Source organism: Pygocentrus nattereri, chromosome 13 (assembly GCF_015220715.1).
Source record: "Pygocentrus nattereri isolate fPygNat1 chromosome 13, fPygNat1.pri, whole genome shotgun sequence".
Lineage (NCBI taxonomy): Eukaryota > Metazoa > Chordata > Actinopteri > Characiformes > Serrasalmidae > Pygocentrus > Pygocentrus nattereri.
This window is the reverse complement of record NC_051223.1, coordinates 2,148,200-2,164,194: the sequence shown is the minus strand read 5'-3', so window position 1 is coordinate 2,164,194 and position 15,995 is coordinate 2,148,200. Positions and strand designations below refer to the sequence as shown.

At 39.8% G+C, this 15,995-nt stretch overlaps 1 protein-coding gene across 3 annotated transcripts in view; it reads left to right on the top strand.

Annotated features, from left to right (window-relative positions):
• The window catches only part of prkg1b (protein kinase cGMP-dependent 1b), a 171,321-nt gene that overhangs the window by 137,512 nt on the left and 17,814 nt on the right, over positions 1–15,995 (top strand). For 2 of the 3 annotated variants that reach the window (XM_037544381.1, XM_017723801.2), the window contains exons 8-9: positions 4,176–4,241; positions 8,724–8,798. In XM_037544381.1, coding sequence (XP_037400278.1) covers positions 4,176–4,241; positions 8,724–8,798 — 141 coding nt within the window. Of the gene's footprint in view, positions 1–4,175; positions 4,242–8,723; positions 8,799–10,995; positions 11,062–15,995 lie in introns of those variants that run through there. The other variant, XM_037544382.1, reaches the window with a different exon arrangement.

Here is a 15,995-nt window from a genome sequence, read left to right as displayed (position 1 = left end):
CCCTGGTCCTGAAGTGCTTCTACCTTGTAAATGTATGTGCTTTCCTTGCTTTAACGTACCAGGCCTTACTAAGTAAGTAAATAACAAGCCCAGTGGACCTGAAGTGGAAGTGGGTGTGTTGCAGCAAAATAACACTAAAATGTTCAGGGCAGGAGGCCTCAGTGACCCGGATTGGGAGCCACTGTCTTAGACCAATTAAGCTGTAAATGAGTGGTGTTAATTCCATTATTTGGTTTGGCCCAGAGAAAGAGGTTTCTCTTACTCTTTCTTTCTCAGGTTCTTGAGACATGTTTTCCTTTTTTGAGTCTTGGTTCCTCTCACTGTTTTTATCCTCGTGCTTTTTTGGGACTTTTTCTTTTAAGTCTTGGTTCCTCTCAGTGTTTCTTTGTCATATTCTTTTGAAAGTTTTTCCTGCCACTGTTGTCCTCGGCTTTCTCAGGTCTGGACTCTGGAAAGCTGCTACGTCTGTTCCAAAAATCGGTCTAAACAAATAAATAGAAAACTTTAACTAGTTTTCCTTGAGTTACAGGCCGAGTGGTAACCTTCTCAGAAGGCGCATTATGAGGTATCTTCCAAACTGTAGCAGAAAATTGTTTATGAACTGTCCAAAATGAAATGTCCAAAGCTGATGACAAAGAAGCAGCCTTTTAAATTTTCATATTGTCATCAGTGTTTTCTTGGAGAATATGTGATGTGAATCTTTATTTGGACCCTGCGGTGTTTGGACCTGATTTTAAATAACAATGCATGATAAAATCAATGAAAGCGTTAAGACTTGGCCTGTGCAATACTTTCATATAAGCTTTAATACAGGGAGATTCACTCGAAAGAGCCCCCAAATATTCTGGAATAACTATCGGTAGGACGAAGCAATCTGAACGAAACAACGTGCAGTGTGCTCCTCAGTATATGGACCTTCAAACAAGCCGGGATGCGCAAGCTTCGGAGCGTCAAGGTAGGCACCATCGCAGGGTCTAACCTTTATATGGTTAAGGCCAGCAGTCAACCTGTATGTGCACCTGGTGCTTAGTGCTGCGCAGCTGCTGGAAGCTGTCATGGAGAGTGGGAAGAAGGCCAGGGTTCCTCTGTGCATGGCACAAGGCACACGGCACAGTCCGTTTCAGACCAGGAGGATCTTGGCACTCCCTCATTCAGTCATGGGCCCTTTTGAATCTCAGTTCAGCTCCATCAGCTCTTCATCTCAATGCAGTAAGGAGGACTCCAGTGCCACAGAGGGGAGCTGTACAGAGTAATGTCATAGTTACAACTGCTTTGAGGAGTTTTCACCGATTGTTAATTATACTAATCCAATGATGGCATGTTATGCGACAGTGCATGTTTCTTAGCCATTTGCTTTTATGAATTAATATTTTATATTTATATTATTTTCAGTACTCTAACTTTCATTCTGCTGCACTTCTGACTTCCCACTCCTCAAAACAAACATAACCTGAAATCCATTTTTTATTCATGAATATTAAGCCGTATTCTATTTCCCTGTTTTACTGTTAATCTTTCGTCCAGAATATGTTGTATGAAGCAATGTTTTAATTATTTCATTACTTATTTAATTTCAGAGATGTTAATTGAGAGATGTTACTTAAATTGTAACAATTTGAACGTTTTGCAGTGTTCAGTCCAGCAGTTAGATTGGTAACAATTTTAATATTTTGCTGTATTTACTGGATGATAAGACAGTGACAAATTTAAACATAGAAATTTTGCATTGTATTGTTTTGGTATTGAATATTGCTGCAAAAAGTATTTGCACGTGTACAACTCTATATTCGCTCATTTGTCACAGTTAAATGTTTCAGATCGTCTAATTTTGATAAATTTGATAAAGACAACACAAGAAAGCACGGAATGCAGCTTTTAAACAATCATTCCGTTTATTGAAAATAAAATCTATTCAAAACCTGCACCATGTATGTAAAAAGTAATTGCTTTCCTAAATCTAGTAACTGGTTGTGCTATCCTTGGCTATAAAAACTGTAATCAAACATTTGCGATGAGTGTTTTACATCACTGTGGAGGAATTGGCCCGTTCTACTATGCAACATAGTTTTAATTTGGCTCCACTGGAGGGATGTCGAGCCTTCAAGGTCTCGCCGCAGCATCTCAGATGGATTCAAGTCAGGACTTTGATTTCCGAAACCTTCTTTTTTGTTTCTTTTGAGCCATTTAGAGATGGACTTGCTTGTGTGCTTTGGATCATTGCTCTGCTACACAGCACAACTGCACTTGAACTTTAGGTCACAAACTGATGGGCATGCAGAGCAGAATATATGGTTCAATCAATCGTGAAAAGTCGTTCAGATCTTGCGGAAGCAAAGCAGTCCCAGACCGTAATACTACCACCACCATGTTTGACTGTTAGTATGATGTTCTTACACTGGAATGCACTTTACACGAGTTATAATGGGACCCGTGTCTTCCAAAAAGTTCTGCCTTTCAGTGTACAGAATATTATCCCAAAAGTCTTGGGGGTCGTCTAGATGTTTTTTGGCAAATGTGAGATGAAGCTTGGTGTTTCTTTTGGATTAGCAGTGGTTTGATATAGAATGATATTTTGCCCAGTGTCTTTCTTATTGTGGAATTGTGTACATTGACCTTATCTGAGGCAAGTGAGGCCTGCAGTTCCTTAGATGTCCGTCTGGGTTCTTCTGTGACCCCCTGGATGAGTTGTCATTGCGCTCTTTGTTTCATTTTGGTAAGTTTCACCACTGTTCGATGTTTTCTCCATCTGTGGATAATGGCTCTCGCTCTGGTTCGCTGGAGTCCCAGAGCCTTGGCAATGGCTTTGTGACGCATTCCAGACTGGAAGATTTCAATGGCTTTGTTTCAGATCTATATTTCAATCTCTTTAAAACGTGGCATCATGATTTTTGAGACCATCTGGCCTGTGTCAGTGGTCAGACAGGTTCTGTTTAAGTAGTTATGATTCAACAGGTCTGATGGTAACCGTGCCTTGGTGTAGCTAGTGTAATTGAACCTAATAGTGAATTGAATTTGGTTAACTGGTTAAAGGGGCAATTACTTTCTCACTTAGGGCAGGGTAGGGCTGACCAGCATTTTTCCCTCAGTAAATGAATCATCATGTAAAAACAGCCTTTTGTGTTTACTTGGGTTGTATGTGTATAGTATTAAATGTTTAATGATCTGAAAATCTAAAACATTCAAATGTGACAAATCTATAGAAATTCATGCTTATATGTATATATAAAATGTAATATTGTCACGATTGGCCCCTCCCAGTCCATGTCCATGTGCTTCTTTGTTTGGGTGTCCTTCCTAGTCCAGCCCCCTTGTTTCCTGATTCCACCTGTGTCTTGTGAACCCTCGTGTATTTAAGCCCTGTGTATTGCTGGTCTTTGTTTGATGTATGCTTGTTTGTATGTTTGATGTCAGGTTTGTGTTCAAAGTGTTTTGTTTATTTCTGACCTGTTTGGAGTTCTGTGTTCATTTTTGTCATGTCTGTACCTCCTGCTCTCTGTATTGGCTCTCTGATCATGGACTGTCTCGACCATGACCCTGGATTTGCCCTTAATAAAAGTCGCTTATCTCAGCACATGCGTCCGCCTCCTCGCTCCCCACTGTTACAAATATATATATAATGTAATTTGTATTTATTCTATTATTAATGTTTCAGAGCAAATAAATGCTTGATGCCCAGATAAATAGCTTTTTTTTAAATATCACTTAGGTGCCTAAAACTTTTCAACTTTTAAAGTACTCTTAAGTGCCCATAGATTTTTGAGAGTGAACAGAAATGGCAATAGTAATAATAATTTAGGTCGTTGTCAATTACTGCTTTTACGTATCAGGCTGATTACCATTTGGCCTGAGATTTGGCGCTGTCAGAATGAATTTTAATGCATTATTAGTTGAAATGTTTACCTCATTTTTACATTCATTAAAGCTTGGCACTTTACTGCTATTCATAATTCTTAATTTACTTTCATCAATTTTTCTCTACGATTTGCAGTTCCCAGTTGTTTAAATATTGCTTGATAACTGAGGCAAGATCAATTTACCAGTCGATTGAAATTCTATATGCTTTTCTTTATTTATTTGTGCATTATTCATAATGGAGTTTTACTGACAGGCTGCTGAAGGATTTGGCATCGCGTGCAACTGACATGTTTTTTTTTTTTTCATGTGTGTGTCCACAGAGAGGACATCAGGACAGCCAACGTCATCGCTGCCGAGGCAGTCACCTGCCTGGTCATCGACAGAGAGTGAGTTTTTTTCTTTTTTCTGTTTGTTTGTTAAAAGTTAAAAGTTATTTATATTTACTCATGAAACAGTTTTTCTTTAAAAAATTCAACCTTTTACTCTTTATAGAATAATAATGAAGACATCACAACTATGTAAGACATGAAATTGTGCAGTGATCATAAAAGCGTTAAACAAAACAAAATTATCTTGTCTTTTTGATTCTTTAAAGTTCCCCCTTTAGCTTTGCACACTCAAGCATCATCGTACTGAGCCACCTGGTTTTAAGGATTCTACATACAATTACTCTTAACTGTATTTATATGTGTGTGCATGTATTCTAATTTATATATATATATATATATATTTTTTTTTTTAAACCAAACACAGTTAGATAAATCATTTTAAACATTGTACTTTAGATGAAAGTTTTAAACACCATTAACAAATTTCTTTACTACCTTTCCTTTGTACCCTTTAAACCATCCATAGTTCCAAGAGTCTGAAGCTCAGCTGCTCATACTCTGCATGTTGCTGTGACTCCCACGAGTCCTCTCGTTTAAATAGAGCTTTTAAATGGCAAGTTCCTTTGAGAGCTCTCTTTCCAGCTACTACAGTGCCATAAATTAGTTTATCGCACGCATTGAGGCTTTCATGTCATTTACAAGCAAAACACAGCAACATTAGTAATTTGGCAGACGACAGTGGACAGTGCTCGTGGGAGGCCTATGGATAAATTAACAAGCAGTAAAATAACAAGCAACAGCAGATCCTCTTAAACCGAGAAGTAATGTAGCCAAACGAAAGCAAGATTTCTTTTATTTTTTTGTTGTAAAGAACTGCTTTTGTCACCTCGATCTTTAGGAGCACCTGTGCTCTCGGTGCCGCAAATCATTCGTTTTTTTTTTCGTTCTGTCATTGTTTGCCAAGTCACCATCGCAGAAAGGTTTTAATGACGTCTTCCTACACACAGTCATGCTGCGAGCAAAGCACACAGGCCCAATTCGTGTGCCCAGCCTAGGCTGCTCAAATAACAGGGAACAAAGCGCGCGGCCTCATTTGGAGCACCACTGTGAATGTGAGGGAACAGCCGCCTGGAGTGAAATGCCTTGCACAGCATGCTTCCCAGCTTTCGGATCTCCACAGACACGAAAGCTCTAGGGTGTCTGAATCTACCTAGCTCCAAGGCATGCCTAAAAATAGCCACCCCCTACCACTGTCTGACTCCCAAAGGAATGTGGCTCAACAGGGAGAGAACAGCCATTAATATGGTCCCATCAGCAGGCCCGATAGGTTTATGGCTGGGCCATTAAAACGTGCTTGTTTTGGCCAGAATGCTGTGTGTTGGCGCTAAGGCTGTGAGGCAATTATGTGATTTGAGTCAAACCGGCTCGTGCATCCAGTCTCATGTGAAAACTGTGGGAAGTATCAGATAAAGCATGATAGTGTTAAGCCTGCACATGTCCTGAGGCAGGATATAGTGCAGTTATATAAAATATACATCCGACCTTATGTGGTCAGCTTCACATCAGGAGAGTGTTTAAGAAAGCTGACTAAACCAGCTTGCCCTTTCCTGAAAAGACTATGCTATAGAGGCATAGTAAGGCAATCTAGACCTTTTACTGGAAAAACAGGTCAAGTTCCATGCTGTCCAGCAATGTCTTTGACAGGTTCGAGTGAATAGTAAAGAATAGTAAAGCAAGTACACAGTTTTCTCCAAATATAGACAGTCAGGCGATACATACATGAAGTTTGCCTGTTTAGTCTTTTACTGGAGCTGAGGCTAAATTGGCTAATGAGGAATCAAAGCTTATGTTCAATAATTAATACTATGTAAATTGCATGTCTGAATAATCACAGAGATCATGTTAGGTTGTACATAAATCTCAGATAGGTTTGATGTGTAGTTTCTAACGCTGCAAGCCATAATGTTATCAATTAAAATCAACCAAAGTATGGATTCAGGCTTTACTATGGCTGCTTTTAGTTTTTGCATATCACTGTTGTTGGAACAAAACCTTGTATCTCCAGAATGGCAACTTTACAGGAGAAGAAAAAAACGTGCTTTACTTTCAATGCAAGTCAATGGAACCAGACGTCTTTCCAAGTCATTTTGGGCTGTTTCTTTTGGTTCAATCATCATGAAATCCACACATAATGTAAAGGGCAACAGGCCTTTTCAAATTATGTCAAAAAGTAAAAAACGACAAAATTGGAGATACAAGGTTTTGTTCAGACAGCAGCGATATATTTTTTTTACAGATAACAGTATGTCATACATAGTGAGAAACTGCATAACCAAGTCAATTTAGCATTACTAGACATATTTGAAACCGTTTTAACAAATGTTTTATCGCTGTTGTCGGAAGAAAACCTCGCATCTCCAAAATTAGAACTTTACAGGAGAAAGAAAAACATACTGTAGTTTTAATGTAAGTCAATGGAACCGGACGTCTTTCCGAGTCATTTTGCGCCGTTTGTTTTGCTCCGTTCATCATGAAATTTACACGCAATGTAAAGGGCAACAGGGCCTTTTAAATTATGTCAAAAATTGAAAAATGAGAAAAATGGAGATACGAGGTTTTCCTCCCACAACAGCGATATTTTAGCTACATTAGCCTTGTACTTCCAGTGCAAAACGAAAAAGCTTAACACTAAAAAAAAATTGACACTAAATATGTTAAAGCTGATCAAGTTTATTTGAAAATGAGTGGTGTACATTTTATCTTTCTCTGAACTATCCCTTTAAGAAGATGAGTCTAATTGGTCAGCGGACCTTTTATTGCCTGTGGCATGTTTCTGATCTATATTCAGTGTTTTAATGGGACGCTCTACAAAGAATACAACACCATCTGGGTCAGCAGGACCTGTAGTAAATTTTGTTTTTAACTGTCCATCAACCTTTCACATTTTAGAGCTCACAGTACAGATGACACCTGCAACTTAAATATCTGAATTAAAAACTGTTGTCCAGTAATGTTGTCCCTCTGAAATTAAATCACCAGTGCATTTCGAAGTGTAGGTATAATAAGAAGCATTTTTCCTTTCTGTAAGCTTTTGAAATATGAGGTTTTATCACAAAAGTGATAATATGTAATTACCTATGTGGTTTTACTGTGGGGTCCAAAATTTTGAGACCACTACTAAAAGTAGTAGGTCTTTTTTTTTAGAATTTGACATAATTACAAATTGTGTTATCAGCATTACAAAGTGAAATGTTTGTATAAAATATTTACATACATTTTAGAATTTCTCAGTATTTGGTTTCCCCTTTTGCTCCACAAGTCCGTGCAAAGACCTTTTTGTGCAAAGGTCTTAACGTGGTCAGTTTTCCGAATTTGCTGAAACTTGAATAGTGACCTGGAACTAGTTTTCCCTTTTATTTTTCCCTTTTACTTGTCATAACTTTGTTGTAATTTTTAAAAATTCTACTTTAAATTAAACCTTTTCTTTATTATTATTTGTTATTATCATTTGGTTATTTGGTATTTTCCCAGTGTTCATATATGAGGCTTGGTTGTAAATAATGGTCTGCTTATTAAAGACCACGTGTTGATCTACAGTCAGATTAACTTCCTCACATTCTAATATTCACCACTATTAGAACATAACAAAACAAATGGCACTGCCTCTGATGCCTCGCATGACGCAGCAGGACAGATGGTGGGGAAGGGAAAAAAAAACCCCAGATGTCTGCGAATTGTCAAATTATGATAAATGGCTCAAGCATAAAAGGAAATGAAATGAAGAGCATTTTCAGCACGTCACACTCCTGAGCACAGTTCAGTGTCAGGGTTCGCATGCTCCTCCTGCTCCTCCTGAGTTAGTGACAGTTTACCTGGTTTAAGTGCCCAAATTGCTTTGAATCATCATTAAGCTTGATCATCATGGTTTTAATGATGGTATTACGTAAGTAAGCAACTTGCGATGAATTGGCCTTGCATTTCTTAGGCTTTATAATCCATTCAGGGGCGGAATTATTCACAAAACTGAGCAAAGACAATAGAAAGTTGCCTTAAAAACGACACAAAATATCTACCATTATTGTACAGTCAGCATGGAGTTGTTGTTTTTTCTTTAACAGTGTTGCACTCATTATAGTTTCAGGCAGCATGCATGCACAGCATATGCTTTGCGGGTAGAGATGCACAGACATGGCTAAATGGACTGGACTCAGCTCCAGGCTACACTGGGCTTTAATTGAGTTCAAAGTGTTCTTCTAAAGTGGGGCACACAGGCCTTCTGCAGAATAACGGCAGAATATGACGTTTGCCAACACTGATGGCGGTGGCACTCAGTTCATCTGTCAGATATTGCTTCTTAGTGACTGATAAACAGTTCTGTAAGTCCATACTTGCAACACTTGTCTAAACCTATGTTGTCAGTGATGGCGTGTACTGTATATCGGATAATTACATTAACAAATTTGACTGAAAGAGTAAATAAAACTGTCTAAGTGGGTCTTGTGCTGGATAACTAACTCTAGTCTGCTCTCAATTTTGCAGTTCTTTCAAGCATTTGATTGGAGGTCTGGACGACGTCTCGAACAAAGGCTATGAGGATGCTGGAGCCAAAGCAAAGTAAGTTCTTCATTGTCATAAATTTGTGCACTAAATCCTCTCCTGAGTCCACACTTATGCACAGTCTAATGCAGAATTACCATTTATTTGCTGAATGTATCATGTTGGGGGAAAATGTACAGTACGCTGCGAAACCTGTATGGTAGGTAGATTTCTGATAAAATGGGAAGTGAGTGTAGGTATAAGTAGGTATACATAATAAATTGGGAGCTTGGCTAAAAACACACCTATGTTCATGTCATCCATCCACTGTTACCGAGACCTGTTGTCTGTCCTGTAATCAGATGATTAATATTTTCTTTTAATGAGTTTGGCAGTGTGCCGTGTGCTTTGGGTCCAGATCAGGCATGAATTAATTGGTCTGCATCTCTCATTGGATTTACATGTCTGGCCATATCTCTAACCCGCTTGAGGCTATAATCATCCGTGGTCAGAGGCTTTCAGGAAAGAGCAACTCGGTCTAAATGAGTCGTTATCAAATCTGTCCACAGTTTTCAGATCAAGTTTTTCTGTGTTGGGTTAATCTGTGAATTTGCTGCTGTTCAGTAGCAACAGATTGAGAGGAAAACATTTCCCCTTACCATATATAGTCATTGCACTCACACATGAAGCCAGGTCCATTTGTTAAATAATCTGAAAGAGACTCTATTTTCAACACTATATAACATACTGTTATATTTAAAAATAGGCACAAACTCTACTGTGCAAAAGTCAGAGACCACCATTTATTTAATTTCCAGTAAAATGGATGAGCACAAGTTTGCAAAACTGGACTATATCAAAAAACGTAAGAGAAAATGAGACTCCTAACCTCCATTCGAGACCCAGTAGACCACCAGAACTGTCACTATCAGATAAACAGCTTTCATCTTTGAGAGATGGAGAATATAAAGCACCACTTTTCTTCAGATCCGTCAGATCTAAAAAGAAAAATCCACAGGTTTTTGGCTTGATCTTTCCACTATGAGAAGGCAGCTCAACACTGAGGGTCTGAACGGATAGTGGAGATGTCCAGAAGCCCCTACTGAGAAAGCAGACCCCCAAAAAAGAACATTTGCATTAGAACTAAGGTTTTCTGAACTGATTAGTCTAAATTTTGTAATTGGCATTGCTTAGAAAGTGCAACCAGACTGGAGGTGTGGAAAAATATCCCTGAAATCTGAAAACAAGTCTCCCCAAAAACAACGGAAGCTATATTAAAGGCAAAGCATGAGTAAACTAAATACTGAGAGCAGTGGCATATTTAATCGTTGAGGCTTCTGTGTAATTTTTCATTGAATTTTTTTTTTCGCTTTTTTGCTGAAAAATGAATAACTTGTATATACTGGCCAGTTTGACTGGAAATTAAATAAATGAAGCATGGGCTCTTACTTTTGTGAAGTATTGCAGCTTGAAACAGTGAGAGCAGACCTCTTGGGTCTGAACATTGTCCATAATTTACTCATTTTTATAGATAACAGTAAATCACAGTCAGAAACCTCAGGAGCAAGGCTATGCTAACTGATGTGATGGCAAGCTTCCATAACTTGTGTGCCACATTAGCTTTCTTATGGATATTACAGAAACAAACTTTTAAACACTTGTTGTTTGCTTTTAGGATTTAGTTTGTGTAATCAGGGCGGCACGGTAGCGCTGTTGCCTCACAGCGAGGAGGGCCTGGGTTCGATTCCCTGGCTGGTGACCGGGGTCCTCTCTGTGTAGAGTTTGCATGTTCTCCCAGTGTCTGTGTGGGGTTCCTCCGGGTTCTCCGGTTTCCTTCCACAGTCCAAAGACATGCAGTCAGGCCAATTGGACATGCAAAACACCGCCCTGGGTTTGAATATCTGTCTGTGTCTGTCTGTCTGCCCTGCGATGGACTGGCGACCTGTCCAGGGTGTATCCTGCCTTCCGCCCGATGACTGCTGGGATAGGCTCCAGCACCCCCCCTGCTCTCCTGATGGAGAAGCAGCTTAGAAGAATGGATAATCAAACTGTGCCTTTAAAACAAGCGCTTTTACTGTTTTAGACAGATGTGCTTGTTTGACTATTGTCCTGCACACAGTCAAGTCCCAGAAACTTGTATTACTCATTTCCAGGGTCATAAAACCTTTTTGGACCATGAACCCTACAGCCAGTCAGGCACGAAACCCTCATGTGGGGAAATGTTTTTGCTTGAACGGTCTAATCCCAAAATGACTTCCCAGACATTCCGGCACTGATTGTGCGCAACCGCAGGGATGTTGAAGAAGCTGCTTCAGCCAGGAGGCCTCAATCCATCTGGCCGGTATTTTATGTTGTTTAGGTTACATCCATTTGTGGTTCTGCTGATGGTTAGTGCCTGCTGAGGTTTTTTCTTAGTGTATTTGTGTCGCACCATTGCTTTCTGTTTTTGTCTTTGACAGAGCTGTCACAGGGTTTATGGTGTCCTTGTGAATGTTTTGGGAGAAGAAATATGAATTTGGGCCTTAAAATATGTACATGCAAAAGCTTCGGCACCTCTGGTCAATACGCCAATGTATCTTCTTCAGAGAAGAACGTCAGCACATTTTAATGCACATTAACTGTTCCTTGCTGAATTTGGCATATTTTACAAAAGAGGAATTCACTGAAAATTGCAGAAAAATACCATATTTACATTTGTTCCCTGTAGAGGAACTTGGAAAATCAACCGAACTGTATTTAACAGGGGGTGTTGAAACTTTTGCATACGACTGTGCGGGAGCCTAGCAAGTGGAAGTACAGCTGCTGGTATTAGATCACCCCCTTGTGGTTTCTGACATGTATTACAATTTGTTGACATTGTTATTTAATGGAAGTGATTAGTTCCATTAAGATTATTCTAGTCCTGTGCAAATTTACAGGCTTCAAATAATTAGTAGTGTCCACAGTTTGGTTTCCCTGCTCTAACAAATCAACTAAACGTAGCAGTTAACTGATGAGTTCATTCAGGTGGGTTTGAGCAGGAAAATCGCCAAGCTGTGCCGGAATCTGGGCCTACAAAAAACATCTATGTTTCATAAGTCATGATCAGATACTCAATAAGATACATGATATGCTCAGAAGTTTGCAGAGCATCTGCTCATTAAGCGTTAGAACGTGTCAGCGGTGCTTGCGTTTTAAAGTAGCTCTGTTCACTAATTAGAAGTGGTGTTTTGGATACTTTTAGATATAAAATGTATTATTAACTTCCTCTCAGACACTTGGAATCATTTGTTGTATCACTATTGTGGGAATTGTTTTCTGCGATAACTTATACAGAGTGGTAAAAAAGTCTAAGCTAAACATCAGAAGGTGTTTTATTCAGTGTGTAAGACGTTATTAAATGATGAATAATTCATGGTAGTTAACTTTTTTTTTCATTCTGATTAATTCTATCAGGTTCTGTCTTATCTAACTTATCTAACAACAAATGGGGCATTTTGAGTAATAATTTTATTATAGCTTCATTCCCAGTGCTGTTTCCGTTTGTTATGGAGGAGCCTACATTTTAATTCGTCATACTTTATTTTGACATCATTTCTTCCCTGATCACGAGGATAGTGGGCCAGTGTTAGCCCGCTGACTGCAAAGCTGGAGGTCCGCTGGATTTTGCTCAGCATTTTCTGGGCGGCCCACCAGCGGTTAAGCAGAGACAACATTCCACTTATCATTGTCCGCTTTCCACTCACAGTCCAGTTTATTTCATTTTTCCTTCTTTCCTTTCTTTAGTCATATTTTGTAAATACGTTTACTAAATAATTGTGATCTAGCACAGTGTCAGCAAACATGTCCTATAAAATCATTTTATCATTATTTCTTTCTCTCCCAGTTGTTTATGATATTAGTCTTAGTTCATTTTCCAAGATAAAAGGCTCTGTGCATTTCAAATCTGTTTGAGAAGATTAAAACTAGTTAGACCTTGTATGCAGGGCAGTAATCTGGGCGGTCCAAGGGTGGACCAGCAGTGACAGTCAGTGGGATGCCGACCTTATCAAGCCAGCGGGCCGATATACTATGCTTGCCATCTGGGTTATTTTACATGGCTTGCCGTTTGTTTTAAATTAAATTTCTTTTTTCTTAATTACGTGGAATCTGTGTACTAGAATTATAAAAATAATTTTATACATGTTTGCACGTTTTATACAAATGCAACACAAGCGCACACGTTTAATAGCGCTGAAAACAGTCATTGCAATCTTTTGGATGGTTAAACTTCTACAGAGTACCCAATGATAGTGTATGCAGTGACTCACTGCAGCCTCTTCTCCTTAAACTCTGTTACTCCATGTGTGAATCAGGTTGCCATGGCGTCTGGTCAGCTGTCTGATCCGGGCTGTGTTTGTTTGGGTGCTTATTCAGCTCCTCTTGTCTCATTAACTGGCTTAGTCTTGTGGAGAGGACTCGAGTGATGCATGCACTGAGAGCATTGAGGTTTGTGTTAATGAAACACCCCACGCCCACAATGCCAGTGCAGACAACTGTCTAAATAGCCCCCAGCGGCTGGCAGTGCTGACAAACTTCCATTAGGATCATTAGTTACTAGGATACTGGCATGTTGGCCTGGGCTTTTAAAGGAGCCATGTCCTGGAAACTCCCTTGAATTCTCTTGCCTTTTTAAAATTAATTACTTTAATGTAGTTTATAAACTTTGCCGAACATTGTGTTTTGGGGTGCACCATTTACTGTATATGCCATACATTCCGTATATGGGAACTAAGACTAAAAACAGCCCATTTTGAATTTGAAAAGCATTTATATATGACCACATAACAATTCCTCAGTGCCCATTCACGGCATAATGAGTGTTATTACTGCAGACACTCTGTAGCAGAGCTATAGGAGTGAAATAAGCCGGGGGGCACTACCTGCCCCTATACATTGCATAAGAGCAATGAACTGTAATTGGTCGGTTTGCATGTTACTGAAATTGCCCCTTTTTGTCAAAGTAGGTGGTTCTTGACCGCATTATGCAATGAATGTTACCAGACTTTCTGCTGAAAAAAGGCACAGTAACAAAAACAGTATGTTTAAGAAAATGGTTATGTAAAAATTAATTATGACTGTTTTAGTACATTAAGTACAAGAAATATGTAGCATAAGGCACCTCTACACTCACTCGTTGGCTTGTGGCGCCCTTATGTTTGAGGTTTGGAGGTTGTTTATGTGGTGTTTCACTTCACGGATGGGTTAAATGCGGAGGTGGAATTTCCCTGTTTGTGGGATTACTGGTTGTGGCAGTATACTGGTTTATCCCATATACTGGTATATACTCTTTCCCAGGTATTAGTTTTATGCTCATTGTACCACAAAAAGCAAGGATAACACATAACGTCCAAACTAGTGTAAACCATGGTAATGTAGACCGTTTAGCTGAGTGGATCCTGGATATTTCCTTTGTTTTTAAAGCAATGGATGGCCAGTCTTTTGGGATTAGCTATAGCTTAACATGGAGACCAGAGGGAGTGCCATGCTTTTGTTTCCTCTAGTACCACCTGGGAAACTCCCTAACTCAGTCAGCTGCATCTGAGAGTGCCACAGTCCATCTGGTGCTGATACATGAATGACTAATATTTTCCAAATTCCAGTGTCTGACAGCTGGAAGCATGAGTATATGGGACACACATGTGAGACAAATGGCTTAAGAAATTATGTGAAGCTGAATTTGGCTTCTTGTTTGAATTTTCCTATCAACTTTTAATGGTGAAGCAGTTACATTTCATTACATTTCAAGCAGGAAATTCCACCTCCGCATTTAACCCATCCATGCAGTGAAACACCACATACACACTAGTGAGCACACACACACTAGGGGGCAGTGAGCACACTTGCCCAGAGTGGTGGGCAGCCCTATCCACGGCACCCGGGGAGCAGTTGGGGGTTAGGTGTTTTGCTCAAGGACACCTCAGTCATGGACTGTCGGCTCTGGGGATCAAACCAGCGACCTTCCGGCCGTGAGGCTGGTTCCCTAACCTCCAGCCCATGACTGCCCCTGAACAAAGCACTGCTGAATAAGGAGCCCATGTTCTATATTTTCCTTGTAGCCTTGTAAATTCAGAAATTAAACAACATTTAGCACCATTTTTGCGAGGCCCATGAGGCTAATGTTGGAACATAATATCGACATAGATTTATCTATATATCCATCCATCCATCCATTTTCCAAGCCGCTTCTCCGTCAGGGTCGTGGGGGGTTGCTGGAGCCTATCCCAGCATTCATCAGGAGGAAGGCAGGATACACCCTGGACAGGTCACCAGTCCATCGCAGGTTTATCTATATATTATACATTAAAAATTTCCCTTTTTTCCCCAGTTTTCTCCCAAATTTTTTCATGTCTGATTTAATTTTCTACATTTACCTTTACAGCATTTGGCTGATGCTCTTATCCAAAGCGACTTACAATTTGATCATTTTACACAGGGAGGCCAAGGCGGTGTTAGGAGTCTTGCCCAAGGACTCTTATTGGTATAGTGTAGGGTGTTTGCCCTGGTGGGGGATTGAACCCCAGTCTACAGTGTAGAAGGCAGAGGTGTTAACCACTACACTAACCAACCACTACAGCTCACCTGCTTACTATGGTGGAATTGGACATGACTGCAAACACACAATACTACTAGCACCAGGAGGATGAACTATATAAAAACATATGTAACACAATATGTACCGAAACTGCCGTAAAATTTTATCATTAGTTAGTTACTAATGTTGAAAATGGGTTTTATTTGAAGGGGATCATTTCACACAGACCCAGCCACCTACCCAGCTCAGATTTGTGCGTGTTTCCACATTCAGTGAAGGTAACCTATTTCCATTCAGTACCCCTTCTGTTAAGGGGACTGACCGTTGCCTCTGACAGGCTTTGTGTTTGTCCTGACCAGAGCCGAGCCCACAGCACACACAGGAAAGCTATATCAGATCACTCTGTCCTTTGCCAGTGCAGCAGTGGGGACACTCTGTCCTGGGCCCGCATAAACTGGGGAGACACCTTATACTGTACCAGGCACTTTGGCTGCCAGGCTTTGCATTCCGAGGGCTTACCTCTACAGGAATGTGTCGAGGTAGAGGAACACGGAACAGTTTGTTGTTTAACCTTTATAGTTGTTGTTGATGAGCAGATGTGGCCCATTTATGCATAAAAAACTTTTTTCACTCTTTTTGCAAGTTCATTTTTTTCATTCTTTCATTCTTTGTGGTCTGAAGAACTGTATTTGTCCTTAGACCTTGGTGGTTCTGCTCTACAG